The sequence below is a fragment of the Eretmochelys imbricata genome, chromosome 9 (assembly GCF_965152235.1).
Source record: "Eretmochelys imbricata isolate rEreImb1 chromosome 9, rEreImb1.hap1, whole genome shotgun sequence".
NCBI classification, from domain to species: domain Eukaryota; kingdom Metazoa; phylum Chordata; order Testudines; family Cheloniidae; genus Eretmochelys; species Eretmochelys imbricata.
In genome coordinates, this window is record NC_135580.1 from 60,804,728 (window position 1) to 60,825,365 (window position 20,638).

General features: G+C 53.8%; 1 protein-coding gene across 5 annotated transcripts in view; it reads left to right on the top strand.

The window, feature by feature from the left end:
• The window catches only part of OCRL (OCRL inositol polyphosphate-5-phosphatase), a 28,975-nt gene extending 10,001 nt beyond the window's left edge, over nt 1-18,974 (top strand). For 3 of the 5 annotated variants that reach the window (XM_077826094.1, XM_077826095.1, XM_077826098.1), the window contains 12 exons: nt 1,554-1,665; nt 2,759-2,868; nt 4,268-4,403; nt 5,434-5,544; nt 6,115-6,280; nt 6,520-6,755; nt 8,888-8,911; nt 14,153-14,272; nt 14,538-14,622; nt 16,212-16,339; nt 16,814-16,925; nt 17,025-18,974. In XM_077826094.1, coding sequence (XP_077682220.1) covers nt 1,554-1,665; nt 2,759-2,868; nt 4,268-4,403; nt 5,434-5,544; nt 6,115-6,280; nt 6,520-6,755; nt 8,888-8,911; nt 14,153-14,272; nt 14,538-14,622; nt 16,212-16,339; nt 16,814-16,925; nt 17,025-17,170 — 1,486 coding nt within the window. In that variant the 3' untranslated portion in view covers nt 17,171-18,974. Of the gene's footprint in view, nt 1-1,553; nt 1,666-2,758; nt 2,869-4,267; nt 4,404-5,433; nt 5,545-6,114; nt 6,281-6,519; nt 6,756-8,887; nt 8,912-14,152; nt 14,273-14,537; nt 14,623-16,211; nt 16,340-16,813; nt 16,926-17,004 lie in introns of all 5 variants that reach the window. The other 2 variants (XM_077826097.1, XM_077826096.1) reach the window with 2 other exon arrangements.
• The last annotated feature ends 1,664 nt before the right edge of the window (nt 18,975-20,638 follow it).

Below are 20,638 nucleotides of genomic sequence, written 5' to 3' on the forward strand. Positions count from 1 at the left end.
ATGCCAGAGCCTTGTTTACACTAACACTGCTGTTGGTGCAGCTGAACCAGTGATTGCACTAGTGGGCAGTGTTCTTGTAGTGGCTCACAGGGCAAACCTGTCTCTAGTACCCTTCCCTTGCAAGAAGTCTGTAATGTGCTCATCTCAGCAGCTGGCACTCTTGAGTCAAAGGCTGATTATTACATGGTTGTGGAAAACCTGGGGCATTTCTAGAACAACAGACAAACTGGGTTTTATTCCAGGTTTCTCTGGTTTGTTCATTTTTGAGCTCTTGTTACTTGGAAGGATTTACATAAACAGCTCACATAGTCTGCAAGGTTTTTGATTCTAGAAATGAGCTCAGATTTGAATCTGTGAATATAAACTTTGTTGTAAAAGGCTAAGAAAATTATGAGAGTGTCAAAGTTCTTGTTATACCTGTTGGGAAGTGATGAGAAGGCTATAGGACTGTCTGGAAGCCTATGTGTGAGGGGAACAGGAGTTGTCATTGGTGTGGTGATTGCAGAGAGGGATGTGATGGGGGAGGGATAGTTCAGTGGTTTGAGCTGTGGCCTGCTAAACCCAGAGTTGTGAGTTCAATCCTTGAGGGGGCCATTTAGGGATATGGGGCAAAAATTGGGGATTGGTCCTGCTTTGAGCAGGGGGTTGGACTAGATGACCTACTGAGGTCACTCCCAACCCTGATATTCTGTGATTCTATGATTAGTGGGTGGAACAATGAGATAGGACAGCTGCATTTAGATTTGTGAATTTTCAAGAGACCTGCTTGTGTGTCCTGCCAGCTCAGCACCAGTCTGTGTGCTCAGCATAGGTGCCTTGGGTTGGTCAGCATAGGTGCCTTGGGTTGGTAATGTACTAGGTACTGGAAAAGCAAACAAACTGGTAGACTTGTGTGGGATCCAAGGGCAGAAGCAAAAGGCCTAACTGCTGGGTAGGCAGGGGACTCTGCTGCTGTGTTCTTATGCGTGCCTTACAGAAGTGCAAGCTCTTCCTTGGGGGTGACGTGTGTGCCTTGTGTTGGAGAGATAAATACCACTGTGCAGTGAATTGTGTTGTTCCTCTTATTTGTTTCATTTCATGAAAACATTGGTGGGTTTTTCCACATTGTTTTCAGGCTAGGGAAAACGTCAGCAGCCCTTCCTGAGGATCCTGGTAGATTCTCAATCACTGGCATTTTTAAATCAGGATTGGCTGTTTTTCTAAAAGATCTGCTCTAGTTCACACAAGAATTATTGTGGGGCAGTTCTCTATCCTGTGCTGTCCAGGGGCTCAGACTGGATGGTCGCAATGCGCCCTTCTGTCCTTGGAATCTCTGCATTGTTAGCTAGCTGACTGCTTCATCCCATATAGATCACCCACCTTTGGGATGCTATCTCTGTAGACACTTACAGGAGCGGCAGCTGCTAGCATATTTTGATTCTCTTATATGTCCTGTTGTGCTCTAGCTATCCCGAGAGACCCCTTTTTCAATCTGACACCCCCATCTCTCTCTCCCATGGGAGTTCTGATACGAACTGCAGGCTTTTCTTTTCCATGTTTGCCTTTGTCCGTAGTGTTGTCATCTGGCTGGGAGACCTAAACTACAGGCTGTGCCTCCCTGATGCCAGTGAGGTGAAAACTCTGATCAGTAAGCATGAGCTTCAGAAACTGTTGACATATGACCAGGTAAGTGAACTTCAGTCATGTGGGTATTGGGTCATCCTGTTTTAATATATCCTTACACTTGGGAAGGCTGGCATGTATCCTGTGGTGATGAGATCTAGACACGGCTCTAGGGTGTTTTTTGTTTCTTGCCGTTTTAGTTCCCATTAAAAATATTAAAAAGTGTCTCTGGCCAAAAGATGTGATGTTTAGGCTGTAAGAATATGTATTAAAGCTCAGAGATACACGCTGCATGCTCAACAGCTCCTCTCACCAGCTCTTGAGGACAGAGCGGGAACACTGACCGAGGTCAGTCACAGCTCAGAGGGACCCTGGAAAGTGTGTTGCAGGAGCGCTGGGGATTCCTGCCTGTAACTGTTGTGTGCTCCTCAACAAGCTGGACCTGAGTTCTCTGACGGGTGTGGGCTGTGAAGTATGTCCCTGCAGCACATTGGAAATTCTGGGCCAGCGTTAGATACATTTCAAAAAGCGGGGTTTATCCAGTGAAACACAAAAGGAACAATACAATCAGTGCAGTGTCCCTTGGAGTATTTATGGTGATAGTAAATCTGACTTCGTGCTGCTTCTTACTACTTAATTTCCAGGATGCTGCAGAATTTTGTATTGAAAATAACTAACTGAATTTTTGATGCTGTTAGGGGAACTTAGGAGGTTTTGTAACTGGGTAGGAGACTTATGAGAGCTGGTTTGGCCTTGTCGGCCAAGCACACCAGTTGTAGGTTTCTGTTAAAATGACCAACAGTGAAGTAGTTAGCAATGGATTTGCTTAACTGTCATCATTAGGTTTCAAAGTTAACACTTGGTTGAGATGAACAACTTGGCTCCCTTGTCTCTTGGTTCATGCTGTGTACAGACTCAGGCAGGCAGCACTATGTCAGTTTGCATCTGGTTTGTCTTCGGAAGGTTTTCTTTGCACTCGGAGTAGCTCTGTTTTGTAATGAAAGTGTCTGTCTGGGGGCACGGTTCTGTTGTAAGGGGTGGGTTCTGTGACAGAGTCCATGGCTGCGGAGTAAAAGGGCCCTGCCTGTAACTCTGCTCTGCAGAGTTATGAAGACTTTGCTGTTGTGCTGACAGGCTGTTCCTTTTTTGCCTCTAGTTGAATATTCAGCGGACTCATAAGAAAGCTTTTGCTGATTTCACAGAGGGAGAGATTAAATTCATCCCCACGTACAAATTTGACTCTAAAACGGACCGCTGGGATTCCAGGTAAGTCTGTTGATGGTGGCCTGTTAACCTGTGACACCAACAGCATCTTGCCACACAGCTTCCTTCCCTGGCTGAATTATTAGACTCTGATCCTTCTCCTGGAAACACGCCTAGAGCCATCAACATGACATTGAATAGCCTCGTGGATCCCTCACAAATAGACTAGACGCGTTATCTGGGACGGAGCTTTTTGCTGATGCAGAACGTCAGTGAGGCTAATGAATGAAATATACAGTTGATATTCGTCTGAGAGGTGTGGGGAATACCTCTGAGGACAGAGACACAACACACAAGGCACTTGAGGGGTTAGGAGTAAGTGCAGATAGTCTCAGAAGAAGTCAGCTTTGCTGTAGTCTGGTGGGCCTGAGGACAGAACAGTCAGCCATGCCGAACTCTGGTTTAGCCTTCAGCACAGGCTCTTTGATTCCTCTACCACACAAAGGCAAGAAATATTTACAGGAAACAAAAATGATAGTCCTGTCCTGGGCTGGCACTGCAGGGTCCTCTTCCCCCCAGGAACTCAAGGATCACACATCTCACTTAGCCTCAGGGGCACCACGGGGCCTACCTGCCCCATTGCAGCCTTCTGCTGCTGCTCAGGAAAGTGTCTCTCTCTACCAGGTCCCCCCCTCCTCCCTTACAGAACTGGGTCCTTATATCTTCCAGCTGGGAATCAGAGCCAATCATTAGCTGCTGCTCAGCTGGATCCCAACACCTGCCTGTTGGGCTTCTCCTTAGGCCAAGGCTTGCTGCTCCCTGGCTCTGCAGGCCCTTAAAGGGGAAGACTACTCTGCTACTCTTGCCCATGCAAATTCATCTGGGGAAAGATCATCCAAAACACAGACTCGAGGACCCTGGAAAGCAGGAACAGCTGAATAGATTTTCAGCAGTGGGGGTAGTAAATTAAACTGGAGCTTGCACCGGAGTGTGGTAACAAAAGAAGCTAATGCAACTTGGGGCCACATGCAGAAGCCTCCGGTTATGGTGATAGCCCCCACTGAGCCCATTCCACTTCTTAGCACTGCAGTACCAGCAAGGTGTTAACAGGTGCTAAGAAGAGCAACCTGAGCGATTGCGGGGATGATGAATAGATCAGGGGCATTAAATCCATGTATATGGGCTAGCTGACAACTGGGGCAGGGAGCCTAACTAGGTATGAAAAGGGTGCCACTCCCAGTGTAGGACTGTAGCCCTGGGAGGGGGGCAGAGAGAGGAGAACAGAAGTAATGGGATGCGATTTCAGAATGGTAACATTTTGGATGAGGAAAGTGGTGGGAGCCCTATCACTCCAGATGCTGCCCTAGGAAGTGTGTCCTGCAGGGACCAATCTGGCTGAGGAGGGGAATGGTCAGATGGACAGGAGGACTGTCTGATTTCCTGTTAACTTGTATATCTGCAGTGGGAAGTGTCGCGTGCCAGCCTGGTGCGATCGAATCCTCTGGAGAGGGGGGAACATTAATCAGCTCCGGTACCGCAGTCACATGGACCTGAAAACCAGCGACCACAAGCCAGTCAGCTCGCTGTTCCTTATTGGGGTAACTGTCACTTGATGTGCTGGGGAGAACGCTTGGTTGAAGTTCCAAGTTAAAGGATCCATCTGCTGAAGCAAGGGATACAAACACCCATGTTTGTATTGATATAAAAGGGAGGGGGGCGAGCAGAAATGAGTAATAGCTGCTCGGCAGCTGGAGCTGGGCAGCCTTACTTACCTCAGTCTCTGCAGCAGGGGACTCACAAGAGCTGCTGTTCTCATATGCAGCACGGGTCGGCTGTGCAGTGCCAGAGCAGCTTTGTGCCATGTTGACACAGACAATGGTTGGCGTTTACACAGCAGACATGCAGAGTATTCAGCAGGAAGGCTCCAGCCATTGATTGCTTAAATAGTGTTTCTTAGGCTCTAAGGTGTGATCCCAATATGTCTGCCACTGGGACGGGTGCACTGAGCTGTTTGCAACTGGCTCCTCCTCGGGGCCATGAGCTACCTGTAAATGATTGCACCCACTCCCATGATGCTGCTTCTGCTCTGCTTGGAGAAACAGGAACTCTGGGGTGCTTCTGGCTTGCTGGGGGGGTTGTGAACGGCTGAATATAAGTTGTGGGAGGGAAGAGACTTGAGATCCCTGGCCTGTTGGGCGGAGCCAGCATGTGTGTCCAGTATTCCTCTCCCCCACTCTCTGAACTAGGGTGGTCTCCTAGACAACTCATTGCTTTCTCCTCTTACCCAATCAAGCAGGCTGAAATCCTGAGGAATTTGGGGTAAGACTGCAGAGTTCCTGTGCTACTAGGTGCATAATGGCCTTAGAGCATTTCCTGCAAATAGCAGATCCTTCCTGGTGCCCATTGGCCAGAAAAAGACACCAGTACAATTACTCCAGGTATAATAACTTGCATGAAATTACCCATGAGACTTGGGGGAGCAACTGAACAAATCTTCAGCCTTCAAAGCTGCACATGTGAAATGCCCAAGAATGTCCTCAGCTTCTGCTGCAGTTATTTACAAACCACTAAGGGAGTTTACACTCTTAAGGCCTACACCTTCAGTGAGTGTGATCTGATCTCCTGCAGGTGAAGATTGTGGATGAGCAGAGGTACCGGAGGTTGTTTGAGGATATTGTTCGTCTGATGGACAGAATGGAGAATGACTTCCTTCCTTCACTGGAGCTTAGCCGGAGAGAGGTGAGAACAGAAATGAATTCCTTGTCTGCTTCCCAAAGAGCAGCAGCTGCAGAAGGGCTAGAATTTCTCTAAAGGTGTCTGAGGCCCTGGTCTACACTTAAAACTTAGGCTGACCTAGCTGCATCTCTCAGGGCTGTGAAAAATGTCACGCTTTGAGTACCACCATTAGGTTGATCTAACCCTAATGTAGACACAGCTAGGTCAACAAAAGGATTCTTCTGTCAACCTAGTTACCACCTATATCAATGGAAAAACTCCTTCCGTTAGTGTAGGAAGCGTCTACATTACGGTGCTTCAGTGGCACAGCTGCACGGCCTATGGCAGCTGTAGTGTAGACGTGGCCTGGTAATGTTTTATTAAACGCCAGTGTGGACAAATGTGCCAAAAACTAACTTCAGTCACCTCCACACAACCAGGTATTGGGTTAGAAATTGTCCATTGCCCTAACCTCTCAGCAAGCACGCTGGTAGGTGTACTTACCTCCCAGTGTTGATGGTGATGTGGAGTCCTTATACCTAACTACAGTTCCCTGCAGGTAATAAGAAAAGTTGTTTTCTCTTTGCTCTGTAGTTTGTGTTTGAGAAAGTGAAGTTCCGGCAGCTACAGAAGGAGAAGTTCCAGATCACCAACAACGGGCAGGTCACCTGTCACTTCTTCTTCATCCCCAAACTTAATGATAGCCAGTACTGTAAACCATGGCTTCGGGCCGAGCCCTGTGAGGGGTACCTGGAGCCGAGTGAGTTTTACACACTGTCTCTGTAGTGTCTTGGCTAAGGCCACCACCATTCTGTCCTTTCCCTCTCTTCTGCTGTTTTTCACCATTCCCACCATCACGAGCCGTCTGTCTCCCTTTCCCCTTTGGATTTCTGCCTCTCTGCCCAACTTTCTCCTGTGCTCTGTGTCTGTCCATGAGGTCTCCATTACTTTTCCACTGTGGGGTTCTACAAGTCCATGTGTGCCCTTTGCCTGTTTCAGATGAGACTGTGGACATCTCCCTGGATGTGTATGTCAGTAAGGACTCTGTGACCCTCCTAAACTCAGGTGAGGACAGAATTGAGGATATCCTTGTCCTTCACCTGGACCGAGGCAAGGATTACTTCCTCACAATCAGTGGGAGCTACTTGCCCAGCTGCTTCGGCACCTCCCTGGAGGCTCTGTGCCGTATGAGACGACCAATCCGTGAAGTTCCTGTCACCAAACTTGTCGATCTGGTAAGGAGCAGTAGTCCTGAAGCTCCTGGGAACTTGCTTCCTGAGATTTGCACTGTGGTTTATTAACCAGACACTGAACTCTCCCCCTCCTAAAAATGGCCGCATTTCCCAAGGGCTAACCTCCCTCACTTGGGTAATGGTCCTGACTCGCCACTGCTTCCCCTCCACACGCTGCACCCTGGCTTTCCTCACGTTCCCCTAAGGACTCTTCACTGCTCTGTGCTTTCAACCCCAACCTCTCTTGAGGGCTTCACTTCTCATATTTAATGGGATGAAAAGCTAACCCAGACCCTCATGGTCGTGTTCCTGCTGCATCTTTAGAATTGCCTGGGTTTCCTTATGGAAACCTTTATTCTAGGGGGTGCTGATTATGGTCAGCTCAGGGCACAGTGTAAGATGAGTCTGCCATTTCCAGACGTTGCCTCCAAGCAGTCCTGTGAGTAGCTGTTAGAGAGACTGTCAGAAAATGCCAGAGGCTGGCCCTGATTTGGGTGCACAAGGAAATACAAGTCCTTTCCAAATGCTGCCAGTGACTTACCTGAACGAACTGCTGGGCTCTTCTAAAGCCAAAATCAATTCCCCATATTTATTCTGGCACTGGATTTACGGGCTTGCTCCGAGGCTGAGAGCAAGCTCAGAGAGAGTGATAGCAACAGACACTAGCAATGGCACCCTCAACACACATGATGGCTTCACACCAAGCATGCACATTTGGCAGATGTGCTTGATCTGTGTATGAGCAGAGTGATCTTTGAGTTCCTCCTATAAATAAATTGCTCAAATAAATTGGTTAGTCTGTAAGGTGCCACAAATACTCCTTTTCTATTTGCAAATACAGACTAACATGGCCGCTACTCTGAAACCTGTAGATACAGAGACTGAGCTGTAGGAGGTCATGAGAAGAGATCTGTTATCTATCCGGTGTTGTTGAGTTTAGATAGTGAAACAAGCCTACTGCATCAAAAGCTTTGCTCAAATTAAGGCCAACTTGACTTGGACTGTGATCCGGAATGGAGATAATCTCTAAAAGGCAACAGGACAGAATGGTTGAAGGAGGGTCTGGAAATTGGATTGGTGTGGAATAGTGAGTATAGCTGGAGACGTATTTGTGCATGGTTCTCTCCAGTTCTGAATGTGCTTGCAGGGGCCAGGTGATAATGATTTGTTGTGGTTTAAGAACTAGCACCATTTCTGCTGTCAGCTGGAATGCCAGTCCAGGACCCAGAGCAGCCTGTTGGAGGGTTTGCATCCACAGGAGCGGATGGTGTTCAGGCAGCAAAATTGAAAATAATTGTTACTGTACTGACCACAGAAAGGGGACAGGCAAGCAGAAGGCTAGTGCCCTGGTGGGACAGGCAATAAAGTGAGCCATTCTCTCTGTGATGTGGCTGTCGGGTGTCACCAGAGCCGAAGATTATATTGTCTATCTCTGCTCCCAATCACCTAGTGCTGTGGAAGGGGAGCCCACTTTGTCTAGGTTTTGGGAGTTCCTGACCCCAGGCCCCCTTGGGCTTTGCTGCCTTTCCATGGTGGCTGAGGGGTCCCTATGTACACAGGCTGGAAGGTGCGGGAGAACTCTGCTATTTGAAAGAGGAGGCGTTATCATGTAGTACTGTTAGGTTGAGGCTGACTCGCTCTGGGCCTTTGGAGCATGTGTTTTCCTGCCCCTGACTGCACAATGTTCCTGATGGTCATCTTTAACTCACCCGCTGCCACGCACACACAAATAGTCACAGGAGAAACTGGGCAGGTCAGATTGTACAGGGACACTTGATGCTGATTGTGAAGACTCGGGGAGTGGACAGAGAAATCTTCCAGGTAGGCGCCTGTTTCCACCTCTGGCCATGGGAGTCTGCTGAGTGCTGAACAATGCTACAAGGTCACTGGGGGTGCTCAGTGGAATCCTAACAGGCCTTTGTGAGCAGCATTCCTGCTAACTGGGATCTAAATCTCCTGCTGCAGCTTTAACAGCAGTGGTGTCAGCAAAACATCTGAGAAGTAGCTGCCAGTCAGTGCTGGTGTGGTCTCAGGCTGCAGAGTCTGTTTCTTTTCTGCTTAATCCTAAATCAGGTTCTTTCTGTTAATCATGCTCTCCTCCTCTCTCTCTCTCTCACATCCTGCTCTCCTCTCAGGGAGAAGACAGCTTCCTAGAGAAGGTAATGCAAGCCAATGCTGAGGGGGCTTTCTAAGTGGTTTTTCCCCTTGTTTTTTCCTACAACCCCCCCCCCCCGATGTTCTTGTTAAACCCTGGATTTGTGCTGGAAATGGCCCACCTTGATTATCGTACACATTGTAAGGAGAGTGATCACTTTAGATAAGCTATTACCAGCAGGAGAGTGGGGTGGGGAAAGGTATTTTTTCATGCTTTGTGTGTATAAAAAGATCTTCTACGCTTTCCACAGTATGCATCCGATGAAGTGAGCTGTAGCTCACGAAAGCTCATGCTCAAATAAATTGGTTAGTCTCTAAGGTGCCACAATTACTCCTTTTCTTTTTGCGAATACAGACTAACACGGCTGTTACTCTGAAACCAGTGGTTTTTGTTTGAACTCACTGTAAAAAATGAGAACTTAGACTTTTTTCCCATTTTCCTGGAGAGCGCAGGGGGAGACTGCTGCAGAGGGAGTGTTGGTGCCAGAAGGCACTGCTGTGGGCCTAGAACAGACAGGTACACTCTACAGTACTGAATTAGCCCCTGTGTGCCTCATAGTGACTCTAGTTAAGGTGGAGATGGCACCTTTCAGGTGTGTGTAATTTCCTTAGAACATTTTCTATTGGGTAAGAAATTCTCCTGACGGATCTCAGTGCCCAAGGTGAATCTGCCTGCAAAATCTGACTTTGCTTTACCCCCCATGAGTGAGTTGAATCAATGCATGAGAAATGGGTTTCAGAATTGAGGAAGGCTTTCTGAAGGTTATGTTTTTGCTGGGGGAGAGGTCTCTGCTAGCTGCAAAAAGAGTTTGGAGGGATGGCTTCCATCTCTGCATGTCTGTGTGGAGGCCTGGGGCTGGGGAGGGCCTTGCCATAGCTTGAGGAAAGCCCTTAGGCACGCTTTCTGCCTGATACTTGCCACAGCGGCAGAATGAAGCAGTCTGGTAATTCTCGCAACTGCCACTAGCTGAGCAGAGGCAGCAAAGCCAGGGCAGTGCTAGGAACCGTTGTTCTGCATGTGCTGATTGTACTGCAGAGTCAGGGACTCAAATCCCACCGCTGCCTGGGGGAGAGGAGGCAAGGAGCCACTGTCCTTCCCTCTCCCCCATTCTTCCAACTCATCCTCAGAGGATTGCCCCAGTCTCTTGTTTCCTCCTGCAGCTGCTCAGAGGCTTGCTAACGTGCGAAGTTGTGCTGCTGCCCTAGGCTGTGCTCACAGAGCAGAGCGAACCAGGAGAGGAGGTGGGGCGTCAGGGAGTGATCTTGTGGGACAAGAAAGCCTCTGCCTCTCATCCAGCAGGGAGGAGGGGAACAGCAGGGCGACCTGTCTCCCAGGGTTGCTGTCTTTGGAGCAGCTGGCTAATGGGGTGAAGAAGGGAGGAAAGGAGAAACTCCTTCCTCCCTGCCAGCACAAGAGGAGAGGGCGCTCCAAATTAGTCAGACATCTGCAAGCCAAAGTGAAGAGCGCCCTGGTAGGAATCCAGTGCAGCCTGTCACCATTCCCAGCAGCTAGGGGTGGACTGTGTCAGCTTTTTCAACGCTTTAATGTGGCTGTGTAGTTGTGGCACCAGCACTATAAAAAAAATCACCTCCACGAGGGGAATAGCTCCCAGTGCTGGTGCACTGTCTACACTGACACTTTGCTGAAACTTGCAGCGCTCGGTGGGTGAGAAAGAGTGACCCCTTGAGTGAGAAAGTTGCAGCACTGTGAAGTGCTAGTGTAGACAAGCCCTTAGAAATCCTCACCCCTCAGATTTCAAGCAGCAAAGAAAGGAATAATCAGTTCTCCTTAACAGGCCTTTTTATTCCCTTCCCCCAGCGTTCAAGCTGGGATGGAATGAGGGCTTGGGCATGTCCCCTCCTCAGAGCTGTGGGGGAAACAATCAACAAAGTCCTTATTCCACAATGGCCCATTTGGACACAGTAGTGCTTCGTGATGGGCAGGGGATAACACCTCTTGTGGTGAATGAAAAGGAGGACTTGTGGCACCTTAGAGACTAACCAATTTATTTGAGCATAAGCTTTCGTGAGCTACAGCTCACTTCATCGGATGCATTCTGTAGCTCACGAAAGCTTATGCTCAAATAAATTGGTTAGTCTCTAAGGTGCCACAAGTACTCCTTTTCTTTTTGCGAATACAGACTAACACGGCTGCTACTCTGATTCTTGTAACAGTACTATCTGTTTTAACTGTACTAACCCACAGGTGAGCCAGAGTCCAGCTATGCATTTTTCAGTGTTCAGTCCTGGCAGGTGGCACCTGCCAGTGTTATGCAGCTGTCATGTCCATGTAATCTCTTAGCCCTGGCCTACAATAGGAAATTAGGTTGTTATAACTGTCGCTCAGGGGTGTGAAAAATCAACCCCCCCCCACGCAACACAGTTAAACTGCCCTAACTCCTGGTGTAGACAGCACTAGTTGATGGGAGAATCCTGTCAGGGAGGTGGAGTTCCGATGCCAACAGGAGAACCCCTCCTGTCAGTGTTGGTACATGGAAGCGCTACAGTGACGCAGCTGCTTGTTAAGTGTAGACGAGCCCTGAGATGGGATAAACAGCCTGTGGTGTAGATTCAGCCCTGGGATAAGGATTTCAAGCTCTGGCCTTTGCTTTGCAGGATAAAAGCTGTAGTTGGAGTATGCTCACTGCTGTCAACGTGCTGCTCCAGATCTGTGGCCCTGTATGTTTAGAGCCGCGAGAGAGAGAGAGCCTTCACCTGCACGTGATTTCTAGCACTGTAAAGCTAATAGGTCCCGCTCCTTCAGACAGCCTCTGTGAAAGTGCGTCCTGTGATTGAGGGGAATCCCTAAGGCTGCGCATGGGAAACCCTACCCAGCAGGTCTGGAAAAGGGCAGCTGCCAAGCAAGTCCACTTGGCAGTTGGGTCGCCACGCATGTGTGTGTACAGGACAGGGTTCGCTCTGGGGGCAGGTGCGTTCCCAATAGCGGTACCTGCGGGTCAGCGCTGCGTGCGGCTAGTGGCACTCCTCCAGGGTGGTGTAAAACTGGGAACACGCACTGCGGGTGAAGCCCTGTCCCTTGGGAAGTGAGTGGAGAGTCCAAAGCTATGCAGTGTCTCAGCTGCTTCACACGGGTAGCCAGGAGAATGAGGCAAAGGGAGGTGTGGGCACTCTGTACGGAGTGGAGCCTGAATATAGCTATTCACCACCAGCAGGGTGGGCATTGGGGGGACCGAATGGGGGCAGTTCAGCAGGCTTGAGAACATGCATGTCAGAGTGCTAAGGGCATTAGTGAACGACTGTGCTAAACCCACAGTCATGGGCAGCTAGCTGGGCAGGAAGGAAACAGCAGTGGGATTGAACCTGGACAAATGAAAGCCAGTACGTCTGAGGGGAGGGGAGAGAGCATGTGATCCAAACCAGGGATTCAGCTATAGAGCAAAACGTGCCTGTAGTATGACAGCGCGTTAGGGCTGCTAGCAACTAGCCAGTTCTGTAGCAGCCAGTGGGACCTTGGGGCTGAATGTGCAGAAGCACCACGTGGCAGGCCAGAGGAAGTCTCACTGCGCAGCGCTTGAGCGGCCAGACAGCAGGGAGCTGGACGTTCGGGATGTCCGCCTGTTAGAATGAAGAGTAGAGCAGCAGGGGCCGGATTAAAAGGAGACATTCACTGGGACTTGCAGCTGTGGTGTAGGAGCTGGAGCCATCTCCCAATCCTGGGTGGGGGTAAACACCCTAGTGTGGCCCGAGGGGGTGTAACTAAGGGAATGGCATTGCCCAAAGGAACAATGAGCAGGTTCTCTTCTGCTGAGATATGTTAGCCTGGCAGAGGCTTGGAGATGCACAGGGAGTCCCATCACCATGTCGGCAATACCTGCCCAGGACCCAGTGTGTATTGCTGGGCCCCCTTCAGCATGCTTTGGGGCAGGGGAATGCTAACTTCCTAGCTTGCAGTGATGGTGTAGATGTGTCAGTCCCAGGGTATGAGAGAGACAAGGTGAGGGAGGTTCCTCTTATTGGACCAGCTTCTGTTGGTACGAGAGAGGAGAGAGAAGCTTTCGAGCTACACAGATCTCTTCTCAGGCTGGCTAACTGGTTGGCTGCAATTTGCCGGTTTCCTTTCTAAGGATGGCTGATTTGAGCGCGTGAGCAGCTCCTAGGACAGCAGGTGACTAGCTCTCCGCAGAAGCAGGCTGGATGTAGGAGGAGGAGAATAGTGGTCTCCCAGCATGTGTCCAGCCCAGAGTGCTGTGGGTCTCCATGCCTGAAGGCGGAGCTGGGCAGGAAGTTAGTTTTGGCTCTTGTCTTTGGTGGGGGTAGGGAGAAGAAGTTGAGGGTTCTTTTGGGGGGGATGGAAAAGTGCCCCCAAAAGAAGGGGGTGTTTGTGGGTGTTTCCCCTTCTCCAGGTGCAGCGGGGAATCTAGGCCATTGTCGCATCTTCTAGCATCTCCTGGCATGCTGAGTGTCAGCCGGCTTGTCAGGCTTGCTCAGAGGCTGGGGACAGCATTTGGCACTAGCTGGTTTGGATGAGTGCTCTAGAGCCAAAGGTCAGCATACCGCACAGGAGCTGGCTAAAGCTCCCTCATCCTGGGCCAGGCTGTTCTGCCCTGCAGCTGCTGGAGCAGCCTCACGGTAGTGCTTTGACATGCGCTGCCTGCCCTGGGGCAGGGCAGGAGCTGGCCCCCCCAGGGGGGGATCCTCAGCATGGATACCTGCCAGAGCAGCAGAGACCTGTGCCTGTCATAGCTGGGGTTTGTGGGCTCTGGCCTGGCTGGAAATACTGCATTGAAACCTTTTGCATTCTGTTGGAGACAGGTGGCCTGGAAGGGGGGTGGGTTTGTATTGGCCTCTCTAAAAGGTTATTTTCCTGCCTAGCACATGAGCTTTTTGCATTCCCACCCTTGCTAGTTGTGGGTCAGGTGATCCACGCAAGCCAGCCTGGTCTGAAGGGGGCTAAGAGGGAGGGTGGGTGTGGAGGAGGGTTAGGGTCTAGGGAAGCTGCATGGTGCAGATCTCAGGTGAGGGGGAGGCTGTGCTGTACGGGGTCCTAACAGGGTTGTCACCCGAGTGGGCGGGGAGAAGAGCAGAAGCTGTTGGAGTGGCAGAATTTTTCTAAAGGACTCTGAGGCCCTGGTCTAGCGGGGCTGGGTGCTGGGAAGGCAGGTGGGAGCTGGCTGGCCTGGGTGAGTGCCGGTAGGGCGCATGCTCTCCCAGGTTCTGGTGGTGTTGGTGTCTGTGCTGTAGAGGGATTGGGGCTCCCTGACCCTGGGTCTGCTCTTTCCCACCAGGAGAAATCACTTTTGCAGATGGGCCCCTTGGACAGCGAGGATGCCAGCGAGAGACCCCTGAAGGTGCCCAAGGAGATCTGGCTGCTGGTGGACCACCTGTTCAAGTGCGCTTGCCATCAGGTGAACAGAAAGGGCATGTGCCTGCACAGAGAGCTCCCCACTGTTGGTGACCAGGGAAGACACCCCGGCTCAGTGAGTCGGTAGTACTCAGACCACGACTCAGGCTGGGTGTTTGCAAGGCCGAGGCTGGCTCCCCAAGGGCTTGGCCATCGCACCTGTGCTCAGCCTCAGCCCAGGCTGTCCCAGGGCCCGTGCAGCCTCCCTCGGCTGCACTCTCTGCACTGCGGCTCTCGGGAGGGTGCCCTGACTGTGCTGTCATTGGCAGGAGGACCTGTTCCAGACGCCTGGCATGCAGGAGGAGCTGCAGCAGATCATCGACTGCCTGGACACCAGTATCCCCGAGACAATCCGTATCCTTCCCAGTGCTGAGAGTGGAGCCCAGCTCCCTGCCCTTCCCATGGAGATCCTGCTCTTGCCTTCCCTGGGGCAGGCTCCCTGTGAGGGGAGCTGCCTCCATCTCACCCCTCTCCAGGGAGCCACTCGAAAACACCAAAGCACCACAGGGCCCTGGGTCAGAAGAAGGGGACCAGGTACAGGAGGCGCTGAGCGATGCCTTCAGGGAGCTCTGGGAGGAGCCTGATGAGAGAGCAGAGATGCAGGTGTGGGCGTGAGGGTGAGGGTGGAGGAGGCAGGGTGGGGGTTGGCCGGAGCCCTTTGCAGCAGCATTTTGGATTGGAGGGTGTAGGGTGGGTTCCGGCATGGAGTAGGGCTGCAGCAGGGATCTGGGGAGACGCTAAAGCCCACGCTGAGGGCGCATGCTGGGAGTGGGAAGTGAGGAGGATAGCGGGGCTGTTAACAGCGAGGGAGATGAAGGGGTCAGAGGGGGACGAGCTCAGTTTCGGAAATGTTCTGTTTGTGATGAGACATCCAGGAGGTGTGCATGGCAGGGGGTGCTGAAGGGAGGGTGGGGGTGTGCACGGGGGGGTGTGTGTGTGCGTGCGTGCGTGCATGAGGGAGTGCCGAGCGGAGGGGTCAGAGGGGGCAAGGGTGGGTACGGCAGGGGCTGTGTGGTTGGAGTACATGACAGGAGTGTTGAGGTGTGCACAGCAGAGGGCGCTGGAGGGAGAGTGAGGGGTGCACATGCACATGGAAGGTGCAAGGCGGAGGTGTCAGAAGGGGCGGGGGTGTGTACGGCAAGGGATGTGAGTGGGGTGCCGGAGGGGCTGGGGATGCATACAGCAGGGTGTCGGGGGGTACATGGCAGGGGTGCTGGAAGGGGCTGGGATGTGTACAGCAGGGGGTGGGGGGTGTGCACAGCAGGGGTGTTGGAAGGGGGTGCGTATGGCAGCGGATGTGAGGGGGGAGCCAGAGGGGCTGGGGGTGCGTACGCAGGGTGTTGAGGGGGTACTGGAGGGGTTGGGGACGCGTACTGCAGGGAGTGTGGGGGGGTGCCGGAGGGGGTGGGCAGTGCATGAGAATTGAAGGGATGCACGGTGGGGGTGTACGAGTGGGTAGGGGTGTTCATGGGGCATGTTTTCAGGGGCCTCAGAGAGGGATGGGGGGTGCACAGCGGGGGTCTCGGAGGGGGCAGGGGTGCGTGTGGCAGGGGGTGGGGGGTGTTGGAGGGGGCAGAGGTGCATATGTCAGGGGGTGCGGCAGGGTTCACAACGGGGGTCTCAGAGGGGACGGGGTTCACAGCGGGGGTGTTGGAGGGGGCAGGGGTGCGTATGGCAGGGGGTGTGGGGGCGTGCACAGCGGGGGTGTCGGAGGGGGACGGGGGGTGCACAGTGGGCTGTGCTGGGCCCTGGCTGTTTGGATAGAAGGGGGTAGAGGGAAGCACCGTTGAGGAGGCTGCCTGAGGAAAGGGGGAGCCCAAAGCCAGAGACGGGTGGGGGCGGAGGCTGAAGGAGGGGTGGCGGAGAGACACCAGTCGTGGGGGCGGCTGGGCACTGCGCAGGGCCATGCTGGAGAAGATTGCTCCTTGACTGGGTTGGCGCAGCGGGCAGCAACCACTCGGTGGCTGAGGCACTCCTCATCTTCCTGGAGGCTCTGCCGGAGCCGGTCATTTGTTACGAGCTGTATCAGCGATGCCTGGACTGTTCCCACGACAGCCGGCTGTGTCGACAGGTGTGCGCCTCCCTCCCCCGTCACAGGGCCACTGGGGCTCCCCCCTGCTGCGGTTAGCAGCATGGCCTTTGGGGCTGGAGCAGGCTATGCCACTGCCCCTCACCCGCCCAGGCCTTTGGCCCAAGGCCCTCTCCTGGGTGTGCGGCCGGTGTTCTATGGCGGCACGTGCCTGCTGTGGGGGCTGGGGAAGCTGGCTCGGGAGGTTTGGGTCCAGCGGCTGCAGGCACATACGTCTCCTCTGACGTGCGCCTGAGGCAGGGGCTGAGCTTGGAGGGCTCCTCCTCACAGGAGTCCTGCTGCTGAGGAAAGACAGTGAGGCCTGGCAGGTGGTGCTGGGCATCCGGGAGCTGTGCCGGTCCAGGGGGACACACGCAGCCTGATCTGGACCGGCAGGAGGGGCCGTAGCAGACTGTGCGGGCGTGGGGGGAGGAGGAACGCGTGCTGCTGGGGAAGCTTACCTTTCCCCCCTTGCAGGTGATTTCTCACCTGCCCCGGTGTCACCACAACGTCTTCCACTACCTGATGGCGTTCCTGCGGGAGCTCCTGAAATACTCGGAGGACAACAACGTCAGTGCCAATATGATCGGTAAGAGCCCAGCCTGCCCCCGCGCCTGCTGCCATCCATGCAGTGTCCACACAAGCCCTTGCCTGCACGTCTAATGCAGGATTTTGCCTCTCTTTGCAGCCACCCTGTTCACCAGCCTCCTCCTGCGGCCTCCACCCAACCTGATGTTGAAACAGAGTCCACAAGACCGCCAGCGAGCCATCAGCTTCCTCCTGGGCTTCCTGCTCGGCGGGGACCAGGAGTCACCTCCCTGCCCACGGTGTTGATGCGTGGGACCCACTGCCGGTGGTTTAGTGGGGGCCAGGCCCACCCCATAGCCCTTGAGGGGATATGGGAGAAGTCTCTAAGCTATGCTACGGGTCGTGTTTATCATCAGAAAGGAAGTGGCCTCCCACCCTTCCCCCTGCTGTACCTACACTGCAGAGGACTTGTACACTCATCACACTGCCATGCAAGCCAGAGCCCTCCAAGGGATGGGGCTGTGCTGGTTCATCCCGCAGCATCCCTTCCCTGGCAGTGGACTTATGTATGGGAAGGGCAGACCAGGAGCTGACAACTGTGTGTCTTGCCAGCTGCGCAAAGGGGTTTCCCCTAGTGTGCATCCCTTGTGTTGGGCCCTGTGTGTGCCAGCAGCAGCACTGAAAGGGTTAATCAGTCCTTTGGCCTCTCCAGTCCCTTCAGGGCTGCCTGGCCTTTCCTCTCTGCTCTGTGGTTTGTGTGATGCGACCCCTGCCCCTGCATTGCTCACTCCGACCCTCCCCCAAGCAGGGCAGCCTTACTGTGGCTTGTTGGCACCCAGCCCAGTGCTGGGGCAGTGAGCATGGGGACCCTGGCCCAACTTCCTTCTGGGGTGCCGGTGGGGTTGCTGTTGGAATTATGGGGTGAAGGTGCAGCCTCGCTGGTGAAGGCTGCAGGGAATGGGGGGAGGCATCTGCATAGTCGGGTTGTCCGGGGCAGTTTAGTCTCCCGTGGGAACAGGGGGAGGGCTGAGCCTCCTGGGGGTGTGCTGGGGTAGCTCAGTGGGACTGTGTGGGCAGTTGGCAGGGCTGTCGATTCTCTGGCAGGTCAGAACGCTGCAGCCAGCACCCTGCAGTCTCCTCAACGCTCGCCCGTGGCACCCTCCAGCCCTCTGCTGTCAGCCACTGAGGAGGGGATCCCCCTTCCTGTGTGTGGCGCTGGCTGTGCCCCAGCCCTGTGCTTTCTGCTACAGTTGAGCCCAGCACCTCGCTCCTGCCTGTGCATGCTGGGCCCACTGCTGTCTGTGCAGAGCCCTTGCCCTGCTCTCCAAGGGACGGAAGATCCCAGGCTCTTTGGCACTTGTTCCCCTTTTTGTGCTGGTGCTCACCTAAAGCTGAGCCCTAGGAGGGGAGGGGGGACGTGCCATGTGCCCTGCCGGGTGCCGGTGGAAGAGACTAGTTGCAGGCCTACATCATTCTACACTGCTCTGTTCCCTGGTGTTCACCCCTCTGCTGCTCCGTTTCCCCCGTGGCGGGGAGGAAGGGCTGAAATGCCAGGGGGTTGGTGTTGCTCCCAGTACCAGTGCTGGTGGGGTGCTCCCAGCTGTGTGCTTCCTGTCTGTGTCTGAGGCTGAGGGGGGTGGGGGCTGCATGGGGGAGAGGGTTCCCAGAACACTAAGACGTGCCAGCTTTGGCCACAGGCCCAGCCTGGGCAGCTCCAGCACCAGGAGCCAAGATGTGGGCCAGAGCCACAGCAGAAAGGAACCTCCAGGTCCAGGCAGCTAGTAGTTTGGGGGGAGGGAGTGGGTCCTGGTCAGCAGTAGGCTCTGGTAAGTGTCTGGAGGAAGATTCCCCTCCCTCCCCACACACACACACACACACACACACACACAATGCCAGGAGAGGGGAAGGCCCATGTTCCCCCCCACCAGGGAGGGCTCTGCACTCAGGCTGGCCTGTGGAGCTCTCCCCTCCATTTCCTGTGCTGCTCTGTGCGTTGTCCTGTTGCTCGGAGCTGTCCGGGGCTCCTGTACCTTGGGCTGTTTCTTTTTTATTACATAATTTATTAGAAAACTGTTTCTTCCAAATAAACCTCTGTTGTGCAATGAGTAAAGTGGTGTCACGAGCCCCCAGACCTGCCTTTCCCTGTGCTGCCCAGTGGGGTAGTAAGTGCTTTGGGCTCTCCTAGGGCAGCAGCTCGGAGCTGCACATTGTTCCTAGGCATACATGGCATGCACGGTGCAAGGGGCTTATGCTCACCACTGCTGCCAATGGCACCTGCTTGCGGAACCTGCAGCCTGGCCCAGCCTGGGAGCTGTGCCCATGCTAAGGCCTGGGCCTCGCCATCCAGCTGGTATCCTAGACAGTGGAGGAGGCTGAAGGTAGGTGATCCAAACTGGAGCACTCCCCAGGGCAGGCTGTGGAGTTGGCACCTCCAGGCAGGGCTTCAGGGCTGGCTCCGCCACTGTCAGTACTGTCAGCAGCAGCTGTGCTTTCTGAGATAGGAAACCTTTCAGGTGTTGGGGGAGAATGGCTGACGGGCAGCCCAGTTGGGGGTTCCCAGCAAGCATGGTGCTGTGGCTGACTTGGGCACTTAGCGGAGTTGGCCTTGCAGCATGCTCCTGCTCCAGGCCACTCTATGGCCACTCTCCATGCTCCTGCTCCAGGCCACTCTACTGAGAAAGGGATCCCCAAAGTCTGCTCCTGAGCCTGTCCCTGCCCCAAAGAAAGGGGCTGGAATCCAGCTGCATGGCAGGAGCTCCCATGTGCCATCAGCTTCTCAGCACCTTGCTCCCCTCTCTCCCAGGACTATGTTCTCATGAAACTGCCCTGCTCCCCAGCAGCAAGGAGGGCAAAGTGCAGGTGCTATAGGTGTGGGGTGGGGAGTCTCCACACAGCAGCTGGAGGCAGGAGTCCTGGCACTGTGTGTCCGTCCTCACCAAGGCAAAAGTGCCTGAGTAGAGGAAATAACTACCTTAGCCTCCTCTCCCACTGTCTGTAGCTCAGACAGATAGGGGGCTTTGGCGGTGCACAGACCATCCTGCAAAGGCGAGGCCAGATGCCTCCTACAGGGACCACTGAGTGGTCTGGGCACTTGCTAGCTAGCATCCCATGTTGGCTGGGATGTGACCCACACCCACCCATAGCTCCCTGCGGGGACCAGATGAGTTTCATCTACACATCTGCTCTGTATCTGGGTATGGCCTGTGGCAAATGGTCTCAGCCCTGTGCTATGGCTGGGGCACTTGGCACTGTCTCATGGGCCCTGCCATCTCTTCCCATTGCCAACCCCTTTCAGCCATGCAGGGAACTTAGCAGAGATGCCATGTTGGGCTGACCTGCACTGAGCCAGCAGCCTCTGCACCAGGGCTCCCCAGGCTGTGTGCAGCTGAGCCCGCACTCCCCAGTTTGGGGTCTTTACACAACAGCAGTAAACAACTCCCAGCCATGCCCAGCCCACTGCTAATGGGTGCTTCGGTCACGAACGTCACCACCACAGGGCTCCCACTACTGAAAGGGATCCTGTCCTCTCCCTACATGCTGGGGAAAGTTTCCCTGTGGCCCTGCAGCAGACGGGCCCTGAGAGGAGCTGGCTCAGGGCCTTTCAAATCCACAGAGAGAATGCAGCCTCAAAGCCCTGGAGCAGAGCTTCCCCGCTTCTCCCGCACAGCATCACAGCTTCCCAGGTGGGCCAGTTCCTTTTCCTTCTGTGGGCTCACCACCTCTGCACCCCCAGTGCAGCCCTGCTGCAGGGGACAGGGCATGAGGCTAGCAGTA